General features: G+C 40.8%; 3 protein-coding genes and 1 pseudogene across 8 annotated transcripts in view; 2 read left to right on the plus strand and 2 right to left on the minus strand.

Annotated features, from left to right (window-relative positions):
• Positions 1-22: 22 nt before the first annotated feature.
• cep57 (centrosomal protein 57) lies at positions 23-5,607 on the plus strand. Of its 3 annotated transcripts, none has more exons than XM_028572751.1 (12): positions 23-45; positions 341-423; positions 860-1,046; positions 1,363-1,563; positions 1,652-1,773; positions 1,962-2,090; positions 2,698-2,775; positions 3,332-3,427; positions 3,952-4,035; positions 4,149-4,378; positions 4,459-4,603; positions 4,686-5,607. In XM_028572751.1, the coding sequence occupies exons 2-12, from the start codon at positions 376-378 to the stop codon at positions 4,857-4,859; spliced, it is 1,494 nt and encodes a 497-aa protein (XP_028428552.1). In that variant the 5' UTR covers positions 23-45; positions 341-375; the 3' UTR covers positions 4,860-5,607. The 3 variants fall into 3 exon arrangements, with proteins under 3 accessions (XP_028428552.1, XP_028428550.1, XP_028428554.1); XM_028572749.1 differs by lacking the exon at positions 23-45 and adding an exon at positions 165-195; XM_028572753.1 differs by lacking the exon at positions 23-45 and having other exon boundaries at positions 189-423; positions 3,952-4,032.
• A 1,250-nt stretch (positions 5,608-6,857) lies between these two features.
• LOC114553332 (guanylate cyclase soluble subunit beta-2-like) lies at positions 6,858-9,404 on the plus strand (annotated as a pseudogene).
• A 286-nt stretch (positions 9,405-9,690) lies between these two features.
• Positions 9,691-11,897, minus strand: LOC114553334 (uncharacterized). Its single transcript, XM_028574575.1, has 3 exons — positions 11,511-11,897; positions 10,759-10,981; positions 9,691-10,541 (listed from the first exon to the last, which is right to left on the minus strand). The coding sequence occupies exons 1-3, from the start codon at positions 11,833-11,835 to the stop codon at positions 10,412-10,414; spliced, it is 678 nt and encodes a 225-aa protein (XP_028430376.1). The 5' UTR covers positions 11,836-11,897; the 3' UTR covers positions 9,691-10,411.
• A 3,480-nt stretch (positions 11,898-15,377) lies between these two features.
• The window catches only part of dock10 (dedicator of cytokinesis 10), a 77,951-nt gene continuing 73,773 nt past the window's right edge, over positions 15,378-19,555 (minus strand). For all 4 annotated transcript variants that reach the window (XM_028572141.1, XM_028572148.1, XM_028572133.1 and 1 more), the window contains 5 exons: positions 18,744-18,954; positions 18,467-18,657; positions 17,750-17,850; positions 16,693-16,831; positions 15,378-16,237 (listed from right to left, as the gene is read on the minus strand). In XM_028572141.1, coding sequence (XP_028427942.1) covers positions 16,190-16,237; positions 16,693-16,831; positions 17,750-17,850; positions 18,467-18,657; positions 18,744-18,954 — 690 coding nt within the window. In that variant the 3' untranslated portion in view covers positions 15,378-16,189. The remainder of the gene's footprint in view (positions 16,238-16,692; positions 16,832-17,749; positions 17,851-18,466; positions 18,658-18,743; positions 18,955-19,555) is intronic.

Below are 19,555 nucleotides of genomic sequence, written 5' to 3' on the forward strand. Positions count from 1 at the left end.
CTTTCTAAACTGCAGAATCTCCGCGGAAGAAAAACTACACTTCCGGTAAACAAATGGTGTACGTTTGTTTTATTATTTAAGTCGCACCGGTCTGCCTGTCTCTCAAACATAACGTTAACGTGTATATGCATAGCGTCTGACGGGCCAGGCTGGTATAAATATCAGTCAAACTCCTCAGAAACCCTGGATTGTGTGGTTTGTCAAGTGATGTTTTCTTTTCACAGTTCTGGCAGTCCTTAGCGGCGCTTAGCTAGCTTACTGACAGTCGTCATTAAAAACAAGTTTGGCTGTAATTTTACTTTAAACTAACATTACCATATTTTGCATATTTTACTCCCAGGTTCGGCACAAGCGAGGCTGCTTGGCTGCATTTTAATGGAGATGCTGTCAAAAACACCCGGTGCTGATGCTACGCGGGAGAAGGTAGCTTTAACGTTACTACACTTAACGTTAGCCTACTTTAACTTAAAATGAAGAGTTAAATCTATTCGCCACCGTTTATAGTGACCAAAAGACTATACGGAAAGCTACCCAGCAGCAGTTGCTACAACTCAGTCCAGCTGATGTTGCAGACCTAGAAAGTATAACGTTACTTAAGTTTCACCTTAATGTGTAGGCTATATTTGACTTGAGCAGGGCAAAAAAACTCATGTTTTAACTTTAAGGTCAGTTAGAGCATGGAATTTAAGGTTTTAGTCCATTACTTCACTTTTTATACTTCATTTGCTGATTGCTCATGATGAGTTGGCTATACTATCACTGCAATATCCCCATTTCTCATATATTAAAAATATGCAGATATACAATATTTGCCATATATTGTGGATGCTGTTCAACATTTAGCCCCTTTTCTTTGTAGGATCTCTGTCCACCACCAGCCCCCAGTGGAGTAGTATCTGACAGCCTATCACTCCCATCTTATAGAGAGTATCCTGCTCACCGTCCCTTCATCAACACACTTCTGCAGCACACACCCCAAACACGCACACATCACTTGTGTCGCCCTTCATCACCCAGTAAGGCATTCCCAGAGACCAGCAGTGCAGGTAACTTTAATTTGTGCATCTGTGTGTGTTGTTTTCCCTCTACAAAGTTTCCATTCAGGTATTGTGGTGTTTCAGAGCTCCATGGTTACAGCATGTGCAACATGATGCCACACTACTTGAATGTCTCAGTTTCACTGACATCTATTCATTCTTTCACATTATCCTCCCTCTCTTCCTATACCCTCCTATTCTTCCATCCAAACCTAAAGATGATATCTTATTACACCATGACTATAATCAGGCCCTAAATATGTTCATTATATGTTCTTATATCAAATCTCTCTTACACACAATCCACGTCTCTGTGCACGTGTAGAGATCTTATCTGCCTTGAGGAACCTCCAGGAGAAGATCAAGAGGCTGGAGTTGGAGAAAGGACATGCAGAGCTCAGTCTACAGACTCTGGGGGAAGATGCATCACACACACATCTGCAGAGTGATAAAGTCACACAGAGACTCTTAAAGGATCACACAGACACAAAAAGAGAGATAAGTGGCCAGTCCAACTGCAATCAAGGTGGGTGTATGAATAACATATTATAACTCATTTATATGTTTCCTCTTATTCCTTATATCTTATGGTGTCTCATTGTTCTTCTCGACAGTGTTGATCACCCACCTGGCTGCGGCAGAGTCTCGCTGTGTGAAGCTGGAGCGACAGCTGGATCACATGAGGAGGATGTTGCGCAGTGCCAGGGCAGACAGGACCAGCCTGCTCAAACAGCAGGTTAGCCCAGTGTTCCTTAGTGTCATAGGCCGTGATATACTGTAAGACTCTTCTCTTAAAAATGAATAAGCTAGAAAAATGTAAAGAAAAAACAATCATGCCTAAATGCAATGTTTTTGAGTTAATAGCTCTCATGTATGAGTTAAGTATATTTGTAGAACTGCATTAATTGTTCTCTACGCTTTCAGGTTGCCATGGAGACAGCCAAGTCAGCTGATCAACAATCTGACACGGTGTCTGAGCATGCCCAGTTGGAGAAGCTGGAGCGACTGGAGCAGGAGTATCTTAGGCTGACACGCACACAAAACAACGCTGAGGTACACACAAGGACACAGTGACATGTCAGTTAGAGTTGTTACGGTTGGTCGGGGCCTTGGCTCAAAATTGTACATTTCTATGCAGACCAAATTACAATAATTCCTCAAAACATTGATTAGTGAAGCTTGGTCCCATGGCCGAAAGACATACGGTATCCAGAAATCTAGGGCTGTGGTTCCCAAAATACATCTTAAGGAAGTCAAAAATGAATTTTTTTATTTAAAAAAATAAATTTATATATATTTTAGCTTTTTGTTGTAAAATGCTGAACACTTTTACCTCTTCAGGCCCAAATTTGAGGTTGAAAAGACACCCTTTGGTTAAACTGCTAAAAAATTGAGTAGACATTGATTAGTTCAAAAGGGTCACAAACCAAATCCTGAAGTTTGAAAACCAGTGATCTAGCTCGGGTTCCTCAGATCAGTTCAGAAGTCACAAATCCTAGACTCTCATTTAAACATATGGTCTCATCTAACCCAAATTTTGCTGAAAAGATCATTTATGTTTTAATTTCAAGTGGGCAGGGACAAGATGGGAAAATAAATCTATCTATCTCTTATTGGCATTATTACCACAATAATGATTGTGCGTGTCTGAATATGTCAGATGAAGCTTCGGGAGCTGGAGATGAAACTACAGGAGGAGGAGCACCAGAGAAAGCTGGTCCAGGATAAGGCCAATCAGGTAACTTGGCTTTGTTTTTAATTTAATTTATACTCTTTAGCTACCATAACCACTATTAACAGCTTGTAATGTTTTGAAAGGAAGCTTAGTCTATTGTTTTATGTACTGTATGCTTTATGCTAAATGTAAATTTAGAAATTTCACTTGGAAATCTTTTTTTAGATTTTTTTTAAGCTCAATTTTTAATTTGTTTTTTCATTTTTAACAACAACAACAACAACAGAACAGACAAACACACTTGAACAAGAACAACCCCCCTCTCCCACCCTCCACGGTCTTGAGGAAAAGAAAGAAAAAACAAATAAATAAACAAAAATGAAAACAGAAATCCCACCTTGCCTAGTCGCCCTCCTCTACTTCTTGTGATGCCGAGGTCATCAGGACTGATACCTGTGCTGCCTCACCTTTCCATAGGTCTATAGTCGATGACTTGGCTTTGTTAATCCTTGCTGTAGAGAGCTCCAGCATAACTATGTCCAGAAAATACGCCAAACACTGTTTTATACAAAGCAAGTTGGGGGGGGTGATTGGACATCATTTTTTGTGTGTTCCTCAGCTACAGACAGGTTTGGAAACCAATAGAATATTGCTGCAGTCAGTGTCCCCTTGCCTGTCCAGCAGACAGTCCAAAGAGAAGAAGTCCAATTCAAAGGTAAAGAACCTCACAGGTTTTCACTTCTTTTTCAAAATGTTTCATGTCCTCTTTATACATTAGTAGATGTTTGAAACAATTGTGAAAAAAAATCAATGCACACTTGTGGCCTGGGTTGGCTCAGTGGGTAGAGCAGGCGCACATATACTTGGAGGTTTATTCCTCAATGCAGAGGTCCAGGGTTCAAATCCAACCTGTGACAATTTCCTGTATGTCTCCCCCCCCTTCTCACCTAGCTGTCCTCTCAAATAAAGGAGGAAAAGCCCAAAAACTAATCTTAAAAAAAAAAAAGAAAATCCATGCACCTTCTATTTTGTCTGCTCTCAAAAAAACACCCAACGTTTCATCTTGGTGTCATTAAAAAATGTCACATTTTTGAATGTTGGTTAGAAAACCTAATCCGTTAAATATTTGTAACAGTAAATGATCAAAAACAATCCTTAGTTGCAGGCCTATGTCATACTCACAAAAGTGCATTTTTCCTGTGGATCTTCCTTTTGTTTATGTGGATTTTCGCTTTCCAGAAATCTTCACCACAGCAGTCGTCCTACACACAGCCACACTATAGACTGAGCCTCAGAGATGTACCTTTTGTTGCTGGAACGGTAGTATGGGAACATATGCGTTTGTGGTTTTAGCATTGGAATAAAATGGTATTTAGTTTTTAATGCTGCACTTCCCTTACACTATCTCTTTTTCTCATCTCCTACGTGACTTTCAGTCAGTAGGCTGCAGCCACTCCGTCAGAGCAAACGTCCAGTCAGTTTTGTCTCTCCTGAAGAGACACCAGCCACACCTCTGCAACAGCCGTGTCCTCTCTAACAACGCAAACAGCTATGAGACGGGTGGTCTCAGGCATTCAGACAGCTCCTCTTCTTCCTTGTCCACTAGCGGGGAGGAGCTATCGGAGCTGCTGCAAGCACTACAGGAGGAGCTGCGACTCATGAGCTTGTGAGCGTAGTGTTACTATGAGCTCTATAAGGAGTAAATAGCTTAGAATAGTGTTGAATGTGTCTCTGTTTGTGTTGCAGGGAGCAGGACGAGTTGATGAGGCAGGAGGAGGCCAGTGTTTCTGACCAGGAGAGAAAAGAACTTCAGAGGGAGCAGGAGAGGCTGCTCCTGAAAATGGAAAGGAAAGGAGAGCAGATCAGTAAGCTCTACAAACACAAAACACAGGTAGGTTTTCACACAGAAATAATTCAGTTCACACAAAACTCAAATTTCAAAAGTGTTTTTACTTTACTTGTCTCCCCACTAGATAAAGAAGTTAAGAAAGGAAGCTAATTCCAGGCGCAACAGTGGGAATGAGGTGAGAGTCATTACCACAGTGTCCACTAGAGGTCGCTCTAAAGTTAGACCAGGAGAGAGGAGCAAGAGGAACCTGAGGCTGCTGAGGGACATGAGGGCTCTGCAGACCTCATTACGGACCTGAAACTCACCAGGATACGAACACAGCACATTATGTTAATCGTTTTGGTGCTCTCAACCTACCGTTATTTCACCACTGACTGATTTTTGTTGTCGTTCTTGCTGCAATTGAAACATTGTATTACATCTAAAACGACTGTGTTTTAAACCAGACCTAAACCTGTTGGAGCATGTTGGCTCAGACATCTCCCTAGATCAGTTTGTTTGTTTTACTTGATTTTTAAGTCCTTTACCAGCATAGGGCATGGCATTCATAATCCTGTCTTAACTATTATATAATTGAAGATCCATTGAATGCTGGAAAACATATTTTTAATTTGTGTTTTTTTCATGTAGTTTTTTGGGCATGGAAACATATTTTACAGTAATGGACAACCTGGTCATAAACAAATCCCAGAATAAGTAAGCCAAAATCGGGTGCTAAAACATTCCTGGGTTGCTTGATTCCAGATTGTCACATTTCATAAATATTGATAAATTGGAAGCAGCAGCAGTTGGTAGCGTAAAGAAACTGTAGTGATGAAATAGTTTGATAAATGTTTCTGCAATTGAATGTTGTGATGAAGGACCTAAAAATACACTTTACTCAATTTAGTGAAAAAATCGGAACTCAATTGATTTGTCATATTGTAGACTCTAAATGTGTTTATTTGCACACGTGTTGTGTGTTATGATGAGAATATTTAGTAATTATTTCTAAAAATATATGTAGGAGGATTTTGTTATTTTTTGACAATCATGCAAAACCTATTTTTGAGTGATAACATTTCTCTAAGAAATAAAGTATTTACTGTATGTTTGCACATGACTACAATACTGTTTTGTTTATTTTGGCTTTGTTTAGGTGACAAATACATGGGCGTATGTATTGGCAACCAGCCTTGCCACAGTACTTGGTTATATCCTGTGTGTGTGTGTGTGTGTGTGTGTGTGTGTGTGTGTGTGTGTGTGTGTGTGTGTGTGTGTGTGTGTGTGTGTGTGTGTGTGTGTGTGTGTGTGTGTGTGTGTGTGTGTGTGTGTGTTACGGACCGCTGTCATGACGTCAGAAGACATACCAGAATAAGATCATAGAGACCTTTAAAACAAATTATCAGCATTTTAGACAAAATTTAGCTTTATACATTCAAGCAAAGTAATTTATTAAATTTAATTAAAATTAACAAACTATGTGGTTGTCACAGATATTGTCTCTTCTCCCTTTAGAGAAACGGACTTATGAGCTCAATCATAATTCCGACAGATTCTGGAGACTTTGGAAACCACTGCATTCCCTCCTGCAGAGACTCTGACTTCACTGTGTTTGGTTTAATCTGCATGTACGTAGCTTTTTATTTCTTGTACAGTACAGTACTAGTTAGTTTCTTATTTTATTTTAATATATATATATATATATATATATATATATAATATATATATAATAGTAATTAACAAACACTAAAATAATAGACTTCATTCAGATTTTTCCTCGATCCCTCATGTGTTACTTTTTTTATGAATTATAAATGTAACGCACAGCTTCTTTTTTTAAACTATTTTGTGACAAATTACTACATTCTTACTACTGGTCTTGTTTGAGAAAAAAAGAATAAAATAAATATGAATCTAGATGCAAACCACATCAGAATACATGTTTTTAATTTATAAATGTATGAGCCCTGTATTTTGTTGGCCAAAACTTGATACTGTCCCTATGGGCTACCATAAATCTAGTTTTAAATACTTATTTTAGTTTTTAGTTTAGATTTTAAAGAACTACTACCCTATAGCCTATAATAGATATTGGAAAGATGCTTAATAATTGTCACAACTAGCTTGTAGCGAGTATGTATAAATTGTTTTGTCAAACTAATTATATTATTTTTAAGTAGCAGGGTATTTCTTGTGTATATTTATTCTTAGCTTAAAAATACATCATTGGGATGTGAAATATTTGCGTTTCCCGTCCAGGACTGCAGAGCTAATCGTTGGTTTCAGCACCAGGCTGGACTGGACAGCTCCTTCTGGATGAGCCTGTGTCTATCTGAGGGACACAGCTGTCTCCATACAGTAGCAGCCCTGGGCTCCAGACTATGAGCATCCATCTGGACCTTTCCTTCAGCATTGTGCACCCTGAATTCACCTTCACCATCTCCAGCATGAAGAAGTTCATCAACAGCCACTTTGTCCTGCAGACACGCAGGGACATGATGCTTGAAGTGTGGAAGGACAGGACCATGCTGCAGCTCAGAGGTAGAGGACAAAAAATAATATCCCAAACTATACTTTGTCTACCCTAAGCAGATAGAAGAAGTATTATAGTTTGCTCCACGTAGGTCAGATGATCTGGATGCCCTCTCTGGACTGTATGCTCAATCAAGCTTCTCCTCTGCTGAGAAGCCTTTAGGAGCTGGAAGAGAGGGACATGCACATTTCTGACATCGCACCTCATGACGGCATCCGCAACCTCATCCTGCTCAATCAGCAGCGACTGGCTGAAATCGAGCTGTCCAATCAGCTGGAGAGGAAAAAAGAGGAGCTCTGCCTCCTGTCTCAGCACCTGGAGGAGGAGAGGAGGAAGACGGAGAACTTGCTGTACGCCATGATGCCCAAGCATGTGGCTAATTGGCTGAAGGAGGGCAAGACCATAGAAGCAGGTTAATGGAATGCAAATGCTATACATATTGAATAATCAGAGCGTTGTTTTGTGTTTGATGTGTCTAATATGACTGCTGTGTGTCTTTATGTACAGTATTCGTTTGTGTATCCTATAGGAGAATTTGAAGAGTACACCATACTCTTCAGTGATAGTGGTAACCTTCACTAACATCTGCTCCCTGTGTGAACCAATCCAAATTGACCCTATGCTTAACTCCATGTACCTTCGATTTGACCCGACTCACAACTGTGCACGATGTTTACAAGGTATACATGACAGATTTAACCTTTTTTTTTTTTTTTAAAGATTATTTTTTTTGGGCATTTTAGGCCTTTAATTATAGGACAGCTGAAGAAGTGAAAGGGGGGGAATTGGAAGGGGGGGTCCGCTGCGTCGAGGTGTAAACCTCTACACATGGCCGCCCGCTCTACCAACTGAGCTATCTGGGCGCCCAGATTTAACCTTTTGACACGGATATTTAAAGGGATAACCGTTTGTATGTTTGTTTTTATCTCAGCAATGGAGGGAAGAAATGTAGTGAAAAGATTTAAATCCCTACAAAACGGATAGGGATCTGCATAATGAGTGTTTACTTTTGATAATTTACAACATGTTGTTAGTAATACTTTACTTATGTGCTTTCCTTGAGCAAAACCTTAAATGACTTCTACTTGGAATTAAGTATTTTTATAGTGTGGTGATACTTTTATTTAAGTAAATTATTTGAATTATTCTTCCACTGCTGCAAATGCATCTTAAACCAAAATTGTATGCATGAAATGTGTGTTTGCTCTCTTCTGTCTTAATGCAGCATCTGTTCTTTGGCTTGTTGTATTTCTGGAGATCCGTGTGGGTCACCACACTGGTCCTGTACTGGCAGGTGTAGTTGGGGAGAAGATGCCTCGTTAGTGTCTGTTTGGAGACACAGTCAACACTGCATCTCGCATTGGAGAGTCACGGCCTTCCCAACAGGATACACCTGAGCCCGACTGTCTACCAGTGAGTACGCACATATTCATGCATGAAAACGTTCATACGCACTTTGACGTTGTGTACCACGAACCCTGTGATTTCCTTTTTTCTGATTTCCACATACTCTGTCCACATTTCCTAGGACTTTGAAGGATAAAAGCTTTGTTATCCAGATGCAAGGGAAGATCGAGGTGAAGGGGAAGGGCAGAATGACCACTTACTTTCTTGAAAGGAACATGGGAGTCAGCGAGCAGCAGATAATGGGTCTCTCAGACCTGGATACTGGGGCTGGACAGCAGGACAGCCAAATGAGCTACCAGCCAAGTCTCCACAGAACAGGTCTGTTTGATGTCTGACAAATTTCTTCTAATTCTACATCTAGTGATTTACTCTGTGTCCTTAACATTGGGGAATAAGGACTTTAAATTGCCTTTTTAATGCCCTGCTGCTGTCTTCATCAGCTATACATCAATCTCTTTCCCTCTCTCACTCACTTTATTCCTCTGTCGTAGCTTTTCAGAGGCAGCGTAAGGATGGCCTTTGCTTGATCTCTATGAAATATGGAGACAGCCTGAGTGAACCCCCAAGTCATCCCATATGTTTGAACCCCAGAGCTGCCCAGTCATCAAGATCCAGGACTCAGAGAGCTACAGAAGCCTGCACACTAATGATCAATCAGAGGATGGAGCTCAAGACCGGTTAAAAGATAGAGATGAATTTGGCCAAACAGAAGTAAATAAAAATACGGATGGCTTACAGAGCGACAGCCATATGGACACAGAGGAACAACAGCTGATTACCAGTGCCCTGGAAACCAACAATCAAAGCAAACACACCTGAACCAGGTTCTGTGTGGTCATGTGAACTGTTAATTCCTTGTGGAATGGCTACATGACTATATATGATTCATCAACCAAAATGCTTTTGAACACCAGCCACAGACAAAAGAGCTTCGGTGTAAATGGTATCATTCTCACTATGAAGCCATTACATCAGCTAGATAGATTCTCTGCATTGATCATTTTTTCCCTTGAGAAAATGTGTGATACGTTGGATGTAACAGATCAAATATTACATTAAAGTTGACATTATATGCTTTGCTTGTAGCCCATGTATCTGTCTGGCATACTAAATAATAAATGCATTTTCTCTGTCAGTGATTGACTCTCAATACATTTTTGAAGTATAATGTGTTCGTACAACACACAATGCAGGTGTATAGCCAGTCTCAGAAATACTCAGATATATTTATTTTGAGATTTAATGGTTACAATAAATGAGCTTCTTAAATTTTGCCAAACAATTCATAACACTGCATATTATCACATGTAATAGCTTATAATGACTGTTAAGGGACCTTGATTACATTTTCATATTAATATGCCAAACACTGGTATATTTAGAGGGAGCCTTCCATACACGAAAGCTGACACTACAGTGTGTAATGTGTACTATATACACACTCTTTAGGAACATGAGAAACAGGACACATTGAAACACACATGTGGCCCCTTGACTACCCATTTCAGTTTACATCGTGAAAAGAAACAAAGATGATTAACTATTGAGTCTGATATTGCTCACGAGGCCTGAGTCAGTGACCACAACTGTCCGTAAAAGGGCCGTCACCTGCAGGTGTGTGTCTTACTCTGAAACGACACCCCAGGTTGGGAGAGGAGTCCAGATATCTGATCCTCGCTGCAGAGGGCCCCGTGTCTTATCACTGTTAACCGGGCCTGGATGGCGATGGCCGGATGAAAACAACACCTGTAACCAGAGTCTTCTGTTTGTGTGGTCAGGTGTGATAAAATCGGTCCGCTGGCTCACTCATTAAGAGCCCAATCAACACGGACCTAAATGAAAAGGCTAACCTGTTTTGAGGCTCGGTTCATGTGTGCATTTTTGTCTCATCATGGCCACATCCTAAGTCTTTAAAAGTGCTGCTTCTCTCAGGAATCTGTCTCAGTGATGGAAGCCAGCTCAGTGATTTTAGGCTCCTCCTGGTGTTTGGTGAGAGCTGGCCGGTTGGTGTAAATATCATCCACAGGTAGAAGGAATGTGACAGTTTTTACTTTGGCCCTGAAAGGTCAAAGAAATCACAAGAGTTTTGTGGCTACCAAGCTGCATCGTAGGAAAAGGTGTATGTAGAGAGACAACATAGCTTTAAATATTATTAAAACTGACCAGTAACAGGGAGAACCTTCACAAACCTCCAATGTATACCACATTTTATACAAGAATTTTGCTTTAAAGTTGCATTTCTGGAATGAAAAGCACATGACAAGTCTGTCTGTACCTGTTTTTGTGTACATATTCCTGCAGGGAGTGCCTGTTGGTAACTTGTCCTACTTCTCCTCTGGCTGAGTTACCAAAGATGCTATTCTCCTGCTGGATCTCTTCCTGTAATCTTCCCCATCCAGAGTCACTCGGCTGTGCCCTGTCAGTCCTTCCCTCGGTCATGGTCACACCAGACAAGCTGGAGCTTATGGAGTACCTTCGTACAGTCATGACACCATTCTCTGTGAAATAACATGAACACGGTGCATTGGAATGGATTCATTTCCACAGTGCAGAGATAGCTATGGAAAAAAAACACTAGGGACATTTTCTGATATTTAAACTTCATGTCATCTTTCTCCACCAATTTAAAAATGTAATACATTTCCATGTCTTACAATAAACACAGTTTTTCTTGTACTTTCCTCACATGTTGTTGCTGTAAATAGAAAGTGCATTTATGTTAAAATGTTTCCATAAGAGGCAATTGAGTTGCATCATGGGATTCCTTCTTTTAATCTGCTGTGAGACCTCCAACTTAATAAAAGTGTGATGCTGAATCGTTATTCATTGGTTTTAACAGTGCTGTGGTAAATTTAAAAAATAATTATTATATCACTTTTTTTCTTCTTTTTATAACAATTATTTTACTTTACAATTCAAGCATTTAGTGCTATTGGAATGTGGAGTATAACTTTGTATATCTATGGTGCTGTTCTGATAATATTTTATAGTTTAAAAGGAACCACTGTGCAGTAACCCTTCTCTTACCTTTATATGGTCCCTCCAGGACTGGCAAAGACGCATTTCGCCTCAGGGTTACATACGGGTTTTCCTCCATTCCCGCCCGCTGCTCTGCTGCTGAAAACACCGGGCTGGCTTCTCCTGGCATGGCCCTAAGTGACCGCTGACCGTAGTCTCCCCGCAGCTCTCGGTTCTCCGCCTCCAGCTTCTTGATTTCATCGCGCATCTCCAGGATGACGTGCGCCAGGCTGCGGCTGCTCGCCATGGCGCTGCTGCTGCGCTGCCAGTACCACGGCTTCCCAAAAACCGGCGGGTCGTGCAGGAGCTCACCGTGCTGCTGGGGTTTTAACATGCTGCTCCCAAAAGGTTTTGTGGTCCTCCCGCTGTGTGCCTTTCTCTGTTTTGTGTGCCTCAATCTCAGTCCAGATCTTGTTCTGGGGAGATTATGTCGCCTTTCACCACTTATACAGCTGACAGGGCTCCGGTGATCAGCCAGCAGCACACCACGGATGTTTTATTAATCAGCCCCGGCGTCCAGTTACAGGAAAGCTAAGCAGGGGTCGGAAATGAAATGTGCACTGCACTAGAGCTTGAATGGCGTGAGACCTATACTAAACATACAGAATCTCTGAAATAGCTCAAGTTTATGACAACTTCTTGGTCCTACATCATGTGTGGCAACTTCATGTTTTAGACCAAGAGAAGATAGGTAGGATCAGATTTGTTTGCTTTTTGGCACCTCACTCTTCCTCTTGTAATGCCCATGTCTCTGCTGGGATTACAAGATCCTCCCTCTAAAATATTAATGACATCTGTCAACAAAGATAAATCTAGGAAGGAAACTGAGAAAGTATCAGTATTTTCTTCTGTTCTGATAGTGATGCAGAAGATCATTTATGTAAGAAAAGAAAGATCAAATTGATCAATTATACAAGTACAGATCGGATTTATGTCTTTTAAATGCACACATGTAGCCTACAATTGGGAGCCGATGCACAAATATGTTTCTTTCATTTCACTCAGAAGACAGGGATGGAGACATGTGAGAGGGTTGGCCTCTAATTTAAGCCCACTAAATATGTGGTCCTCTGTCTCATGAATATGCATGATGTTTGATAAAGGCAGAGGTCATGGGATCAACCAACTTGGAAAGAAACACATGAAAACAAAACAGACATTTGATAAATAATAAGAGGAGGAATCACTGCAACAGACATCAAACACAGGCAGGCCGCACACGAAGGAAAAAATTACAGATAATTACACTCATTGGGGCCTCCACAGCCGGGACTGTATGGGCAGGTGCTGCAGGGGAGCTCATGTGGCCACAGGTTGTAACCCGTTATAAATAGACCAGACAGTCTCTGAGCGCACCTGACTCCAACCTGAAAAGAGGTATACACTGCCCACATACTTTAAAATAATATAAATAAAAGTTTTGGCTACCAGGTATGAAACATTTTGTCGTCTGTGACCTAGACTGAATGTTGCTGGCTCAGAGCAACCTGACCCCGCCAGAGTCTAGGCCACTGGGAGGGAGACAGGCCGGTCTGTAGAGAAGAGAAACCCAATCAGCCCCTCTTTCTGGTTCACAAAATAGGCTGCAGAGAGGGAGGGAGGTGAGAGAGATGAGACAGAGGAGCGGAGAAATACTGATCGGCTCGAAGGAAAGGAGTTTGTGAAGAGGAGGCAGGAGGTCGGTGAAACTCAATCTGCTGCACCTCAGGTGTGCGACCACAGAGGGAGAGTGAAGAGACAGACGTATGAATGTGTCAGCCGTCTTGTCAGGCAGAGATAAAAACAGACAAGTGAGAGAGATGGAGGACCGCATGCTGTCTTTTACCACCAGCTGTATGTTCAGGGCCACTTAACCGCTTTTTATGCACAGTGCCCCAACCTTAGCTGGCTTAACCTTAGCAGGCTTAGCATCAATAAATAAACAACCACTCTGATGCTCTCTCTCTCTATGGTCAGTAATTATACTCAACTATTGGAAAAAAGTGACACCAGATCCCATGGAAAACTGCTCAATGTCAGTCATTTCACTTTCAATGAAACCTCATACTGTGTGTCCCAATAACAAGTTGCTTTACCCTGGACCCTTTGCAGTTACAGAAAGGCAAACAGACCATGAACAGTAATACTGCAGACAAAGCTCCAACACAAAACTACACCAAGGGTCATTATAGTATAGGCTAGTAGTTACACACAAAATACTGTATGCAAGTAATGTAAAAAAAAAAAAAAAAAAAAAAAATATATGGCTAGTTAGCAAAATAAAAACAACATCTGAACTACAGTATTGCATATTCACATTTCAAATGAAACCATACTTACAACAAAGTCTGCCAGAGGAAAAGTAACATTCAGCAAATTAGTTAAGTGAATGAAAAGAAGCACAGACAATTCAAACATATTTTCTCCCTGCTATCAATTAAAACTAAATCATTCTCTTTACTTATTCCTATTTCCAGATGGTGTCCCAACTGCCCACACACTCGTAAAATAGTGTGGTTTGGATGTCAGTTATGGTGAAATACAGAGTCGACAATGAACATGTGAAGCACAAAGGAAAACACAACTCCAGGGTAAACACAATGGAGACAGTCTGAAATAGATAGACCAAAACAACACACAGACACATAGCAGCGATGATGAGAGCCTCCACGGCTCCGTCAGATCAAAACAAACTGCTCAGATTTGGATTCATTTTGGCGGCTGACTTTGTTCTAACCCCCTCTGACTTTGAAAAAGAAATCAATGATCCAAAACACAAGAGTGTTGCTTTTGGAGTCTGTCCATTTATTTAGAGCAGGATTACTGTAGTACTGTAGTAATCCTGCCTTTCCGAGTTGTTTCTACAGTACATTTGATTTGATCCTACAAGCCAATGTGCCTCACATTTCTAGGTGTAGAAATGCCCTGCGACAGTGACGGTAGAGCGAGATGACATGAAAGGTTGACCTAAAACTAAATGCATTTCTTGTGGTCAAAAACAACCCTAACCTCTTTTATCTGGATGCTTTGATGCAGCAGAGCCTTTTCATCCTTTGCGTGTAAAAGCAGACAATACAGAGTACAACTGAAGAATAAGGATATGAAAGTTGAAGATGTACTGTAGTTTCACGCATGACAAATGGTGGTTCAACCTCTACTAAGCTGTTGTCTGATTATTAAGGTCTACACTACTGTATCTGTTCAAATTGGAAACAATATAGTTGGTATTAGGAGCTGATGGATTTAAAGATTTATACAGCCGCTGCCTATTATCTTGTGCACCGTGGACCAAGGCAAAAAAGTGATTTTCTTCTTCATTTCAGTTTGCCCATTCCACATTTCTATTTCACACATTTCTATCTATTGTGCAGGTGAATGACCTCACAATTATCTATAATCAGCTGCTTTCTGCTCTCAGGCTCAGTCAATAGACAGGATATGAGAGGCTGCTGTGCACAGCTGCAGTCAAGGCACAATTTCATTTTAGAAAGCTATTTTATCCCATTCAAACCTGGATTCATGTGATCAACATAGGGGGAACCATGAGCTATAGTGAGAGGAAGGGTGATCTGAAGCTAAGGTGCAATAGAAGACACGTGATTGTAGCATCACTGACAGGACATCAGGACAGTGGATGAAGGGGAAAATGACTGGAGTATAAGCATACATTTTGGACATTAACCAAATTTTATTTAAATGTTATACATAAAACTTTAGTTTTTGTTCCTTTTTTTTTAAATTCAGCTAAACAAATATTTATATATTGTATATTTTATAAAAAAGAAAAAAAGAAACATGTCAAACGTTTTAAATATTAATATTTCTTATTTACAATTCAAAACAGTACAGGAAATAATAATAACAATGCAATTTCAATCATAAAAATGTTACAAAACATTTTTTTTTTCCATTTCGAAATCGGCAAGCTGATATTTCCAGAACGTTACCAAGGATACAAAGTAGCAATGTGGAGCTGCTCTACATTCAAACAGGAACTGGAGATGCGTTCAACTCTTCAGATGCTTCGCTAAAAAAAAACTTGTAATCCAATTTTTTTTGTTTACATTAGTCATCTTACGAGATCTCTTGAGATAGTTTGAAGTACAATGATATTCCACAGAAAATAGGTAAAAACTGTCATCAAAAAGCACCAGAGAGCTATACGTTACATATATGGTTGATCGCACCTCGAGCTCGGTAAGGTCACTGTTCTCTAAAGGGACTGGGTTGTGGAGAGAAGGCGCATGTTGTGGGGTTGTGTGTGTGAACATATGAACTGTGTGTATTTCTTGTGTCTTGTCTTGAGTGTGTCTGTCAGTATATAAGCTGATGAAATCAGTTGGCAGGGCAGGGGAATCCATACGACACATGGATCAAGTCTCTAAAACCAAAACAAACAGTAGCTAACAGTCCAGCAGCCTGGCCTCTACTGTAGATAGTCAACGTTCAACGACAGGACTACAGACTTATCACGACCACAGTCTACACACTTCTTCCCTTATTTTCTCTACACTCGCCATCAGTCACAGTTCCACTAGCCTGCTGCTCCTTGCAGCAGGAAACAACTACAGTCAGAAACAAGCAAATGAGCCTCTTTTGAGGCTCAAACTGGCCGTTCGAAGCCATTTATGGGGGAGTGGGGGGGTTTGGGGGGGGGTAACAAAATGTCCTCCCTGGCACAAAGGATTTCTTGAGAGTCTATTGGCCATTTAGTAGGCGCTGTGCCGTTCCGTTCCTGGTTGTCTTGTGTGAGGAATCTGCACAAAAGCAAGAATAAAGAAGCTTGCATTGGAACAGGAAAATTCAGAAGGAGGTTAAGTAACAAGAATATCAGTTTGGCTCTTGGATAGACTGGCTGTGAGATATGGGGGAAAGATAAAATGGGGTAAGCAAGTAGCAAGGTGACAAGATGTCTTTTATGAAGGAATTTGATGACATGACATACCAGTCTTAGAAAGAGTGGACAGAGAGCTGTTAGAGAGAGAGGAGGTGCTGGCAGCAAGAACACTTGTTTGTAGCTGTAATGACAGGAAAAGTTGGAAAAGAAGTAGAGGAAACCACGATGTAAAAACAGAAGCTGATCCACGTGAAAATGCCTCCATAAAATAATGCATAGGAAGAGATGATGCTCATAATGCCATGCAAATGAGCAAGAAAACAAACAATGTGGTAATGACATAAGTCTGGACATTCATTGGTCATTGAGTGAGACCTGTTCATTCATGATGCCAGAAAGCTCAGTCAACATGTCCCGGTAGTGGGCTCTCATCTCCTCCTGGTACTCCAGCTGGTCCTCCTTGATCAGACGCTCATTCACGTCCAAAGCCTGACCGCAGGCTTCTGCAAACTGCCTGCAGGGCGCGAACCAAATTTGACTGATTATTTATCATGTCATTGAACCTGACCTTAAAGGATCTATGTCAGGATTATTTTTTCATTTATTTTTCCAAGAAGTAACACTGTCAAAAACTATTAGGATCTTACAAATTCTTGTCAATAAATAAACATAAACAGTTTCTTTCTGGGAATGTTAGGCCTTTAATTAACAGGACAACTGAAGACAGGAAAGGGGAGAGAGAGGGGGAATGACATGGGTTGGAATTGAACCCGTGGCCGCTGCAGTAAGGACATGGGGCACACGCTCAACCAGGTGAGCTACTAGGGCTCCCCATAAACAGGTTTGCAGGATGCTTTTTACACTTTAAGAGTTTACACTTTGAAAGAGACTGTTGCATTAATCCTGAGGTGTAATATAGGACCAGAAATCAAATAGGAACTGCACTTTATGGAGGTTTTCCTTCCCTTTAATTCACATGTATTTGACAATGTTTGCTTTACTGTTAGATTGTCATTATTATTAGCACTGCGCATTATACACTTCACCTTAACCTTTAATCATCTGGGTAACGATCTTTATCTTACAAAAACACCGTCAAACACTGTCAAAATGTATTAAGCTGTAACAATTATTTGGTGTTGATTCATGTTCATTCACTTATAAAATTGATAGTGCTAAAACAAGCATTCAAAACTATATAAACATGTTGAATTAAGCATGATGGGTGTGAATTAATAAAAACTGGCATAATGTTGCTTTTTACACCCCCAGGGTTTACACTTTAAGGGGGATCATTGCACTCATGAACAAGATGCAGGACAGTCTTTCTGATATTTGAGCACTATTTACTTTTTTAAATTTCTTTTATTCTTAATCAAATTTTGTTTTGTTTAAATTTTCACTTTGCACAGAATTTTGCATTTAATCCTACCTGAAGATCTCCTTGAGCAGTTTGACCTGGTTGTCTGGGTATTTCTTGGCATTCTTCTCCTCTAAAAACGCCCTGGCATAGGCCATGGGCCCGGCATTCACCTGGAAAAGGGGATGATCAGGTGAGACAAAACAAAGCACCCATATTCCCCCAAAAACCTAGCCTAGAAATCTAGACGCCCTATCGGCAGAAAATGCAATTTGCAGCCAGGGTCAGTCTAGCAACTCTCCGTTGGCTTGTGAGCTGGAAAATCCAAACTCTAGCCGGGCCAATCACATCGTGTATAGAGTCAGTGGGCGGGCTTAACATAATGATGGCAGAGTTACAACGGTTCCGCATGAATTCCCTGCTACTTGAAAACAAAGAAGATGGCTGCTGCTGCTGGCGAACAGCGCTCTTTTGAATCGGCTTTGGCCGAGACTCTGGAAGACTTAGAGTTCAGCTTTTCTTTGAGAAAATAACAAAGAGCGGCACTGAAGTCATTCTTACAACAGGAAGATGTGTTCGGAGTTTTGCCGACCGGATACGGCAAAAGTTTAACCTATCAACTAGCTCCTCTACCTTCTTCGTTGCTCTGGTTGGTTGTAGCGCTATCCTATTGCGTGCAGAGGGAATTTGAAAGACAACCGTTTATCCCGCCCCTCGGACTGAGCCCTGCCAATGGTGAGTTCTGGCTTGTCAGGCTACCAAAAACCTGTATTTTGAAAGAATCCACACCTTGACACTGACGCTGCCCTGCAGTTTCAGCTGCAGCCGGATCATGTCCACCTCCTCCATGTTGCAGAGCTGGTTGAGCTCAGAGACTTTACGTGACATCTCATCGATTGCTACCTCAATCGGGTTCATCTCTGTGCTCTGCTGCTCCACCACCTGGATACGCTTCTTTAGGTAGGGGAAGCTGGAACTCGCTGAAGAGAGAGAAATCAAAACCTTTTGGTAAGACCAACTCTACATTATGGTTTCCTGTCAGATAAAGCTGTAAACAAATACTTACTGGTCAATATGGTGCGTCTCTTGCACTGCTCCTCCACGTCTCCATGTTTCTTCCCTGACAGAGTGAACGGAGTCTCAAACACAAAGCACTTGATGTTGTGATGTCTCTCAAAATCTGTCCTTTTTTCCTGTTGTTCTTTCTCGTCAAAGTAGGGCACCACGTACGTCACCTGAATGTAGGCAAACTTGGGGTCCAGGTCTTTGGGATTTACCTGTATTTAAAAAATGTTCTATGAAGTTATATTCACCAATAACTTGCAATAATAACAGCTAGGAAAATCATTAAGTTTTAAATTGCTCATAATTTTCAGGTATTTAGGAGGTTATATCAGAATAGGTTTACATGGTTTAATTTTCAAAAAACACCATATATTTCTTGTACTGCACATTGCTGCAGCTCCTCTTTTCACCCTGTGTGTTGAGCTCTCCGTTTTATCTACAGAGTGAGACATCTGACTTCTGTTCCATCTTTGTTGGGATTCGCACATATGCTGTAGGTAGGTAAGCACTGCTAGCTAGTCAGTTGCAGAGTATGACGGCGTGCCATGCTAACAGCTAGGTGAGCATTATAACGTGTGTTAAAAAGTGACGCACGTTCTTCACAAAAGTAAAGGCTGGACTACAATAGAGCTGTTTGGAGCAGTTTGTGAACAGTGTTTTCTCTGGAAGATGGTAAGTCCCTTTGGCGTAGACTTTGGGCTTTTTTACTTTGTAAACCTATTACATGCACAAAAAAGATACAATATATAACACGATAAAGGAAAGGGAAAAAGCCAAAAACCATATATAAGCACTTTAATGTCTTAAAAGTAA

This window comes from Perca flavescens, chromosome 3 (genome assembly GCF_004354835.1).
Source record: "Perca flavescens isolate YP-PL-M2 chromosome 3, PFLA_1.0, whole genome shotgun sequence".
In the NCBI taxonomy this organism is placed as follows: Eukaryota; Metazoa; Chordata; class Actinopteri; order Perciformes; family Percidae; genus Perca; species Perca flavescens.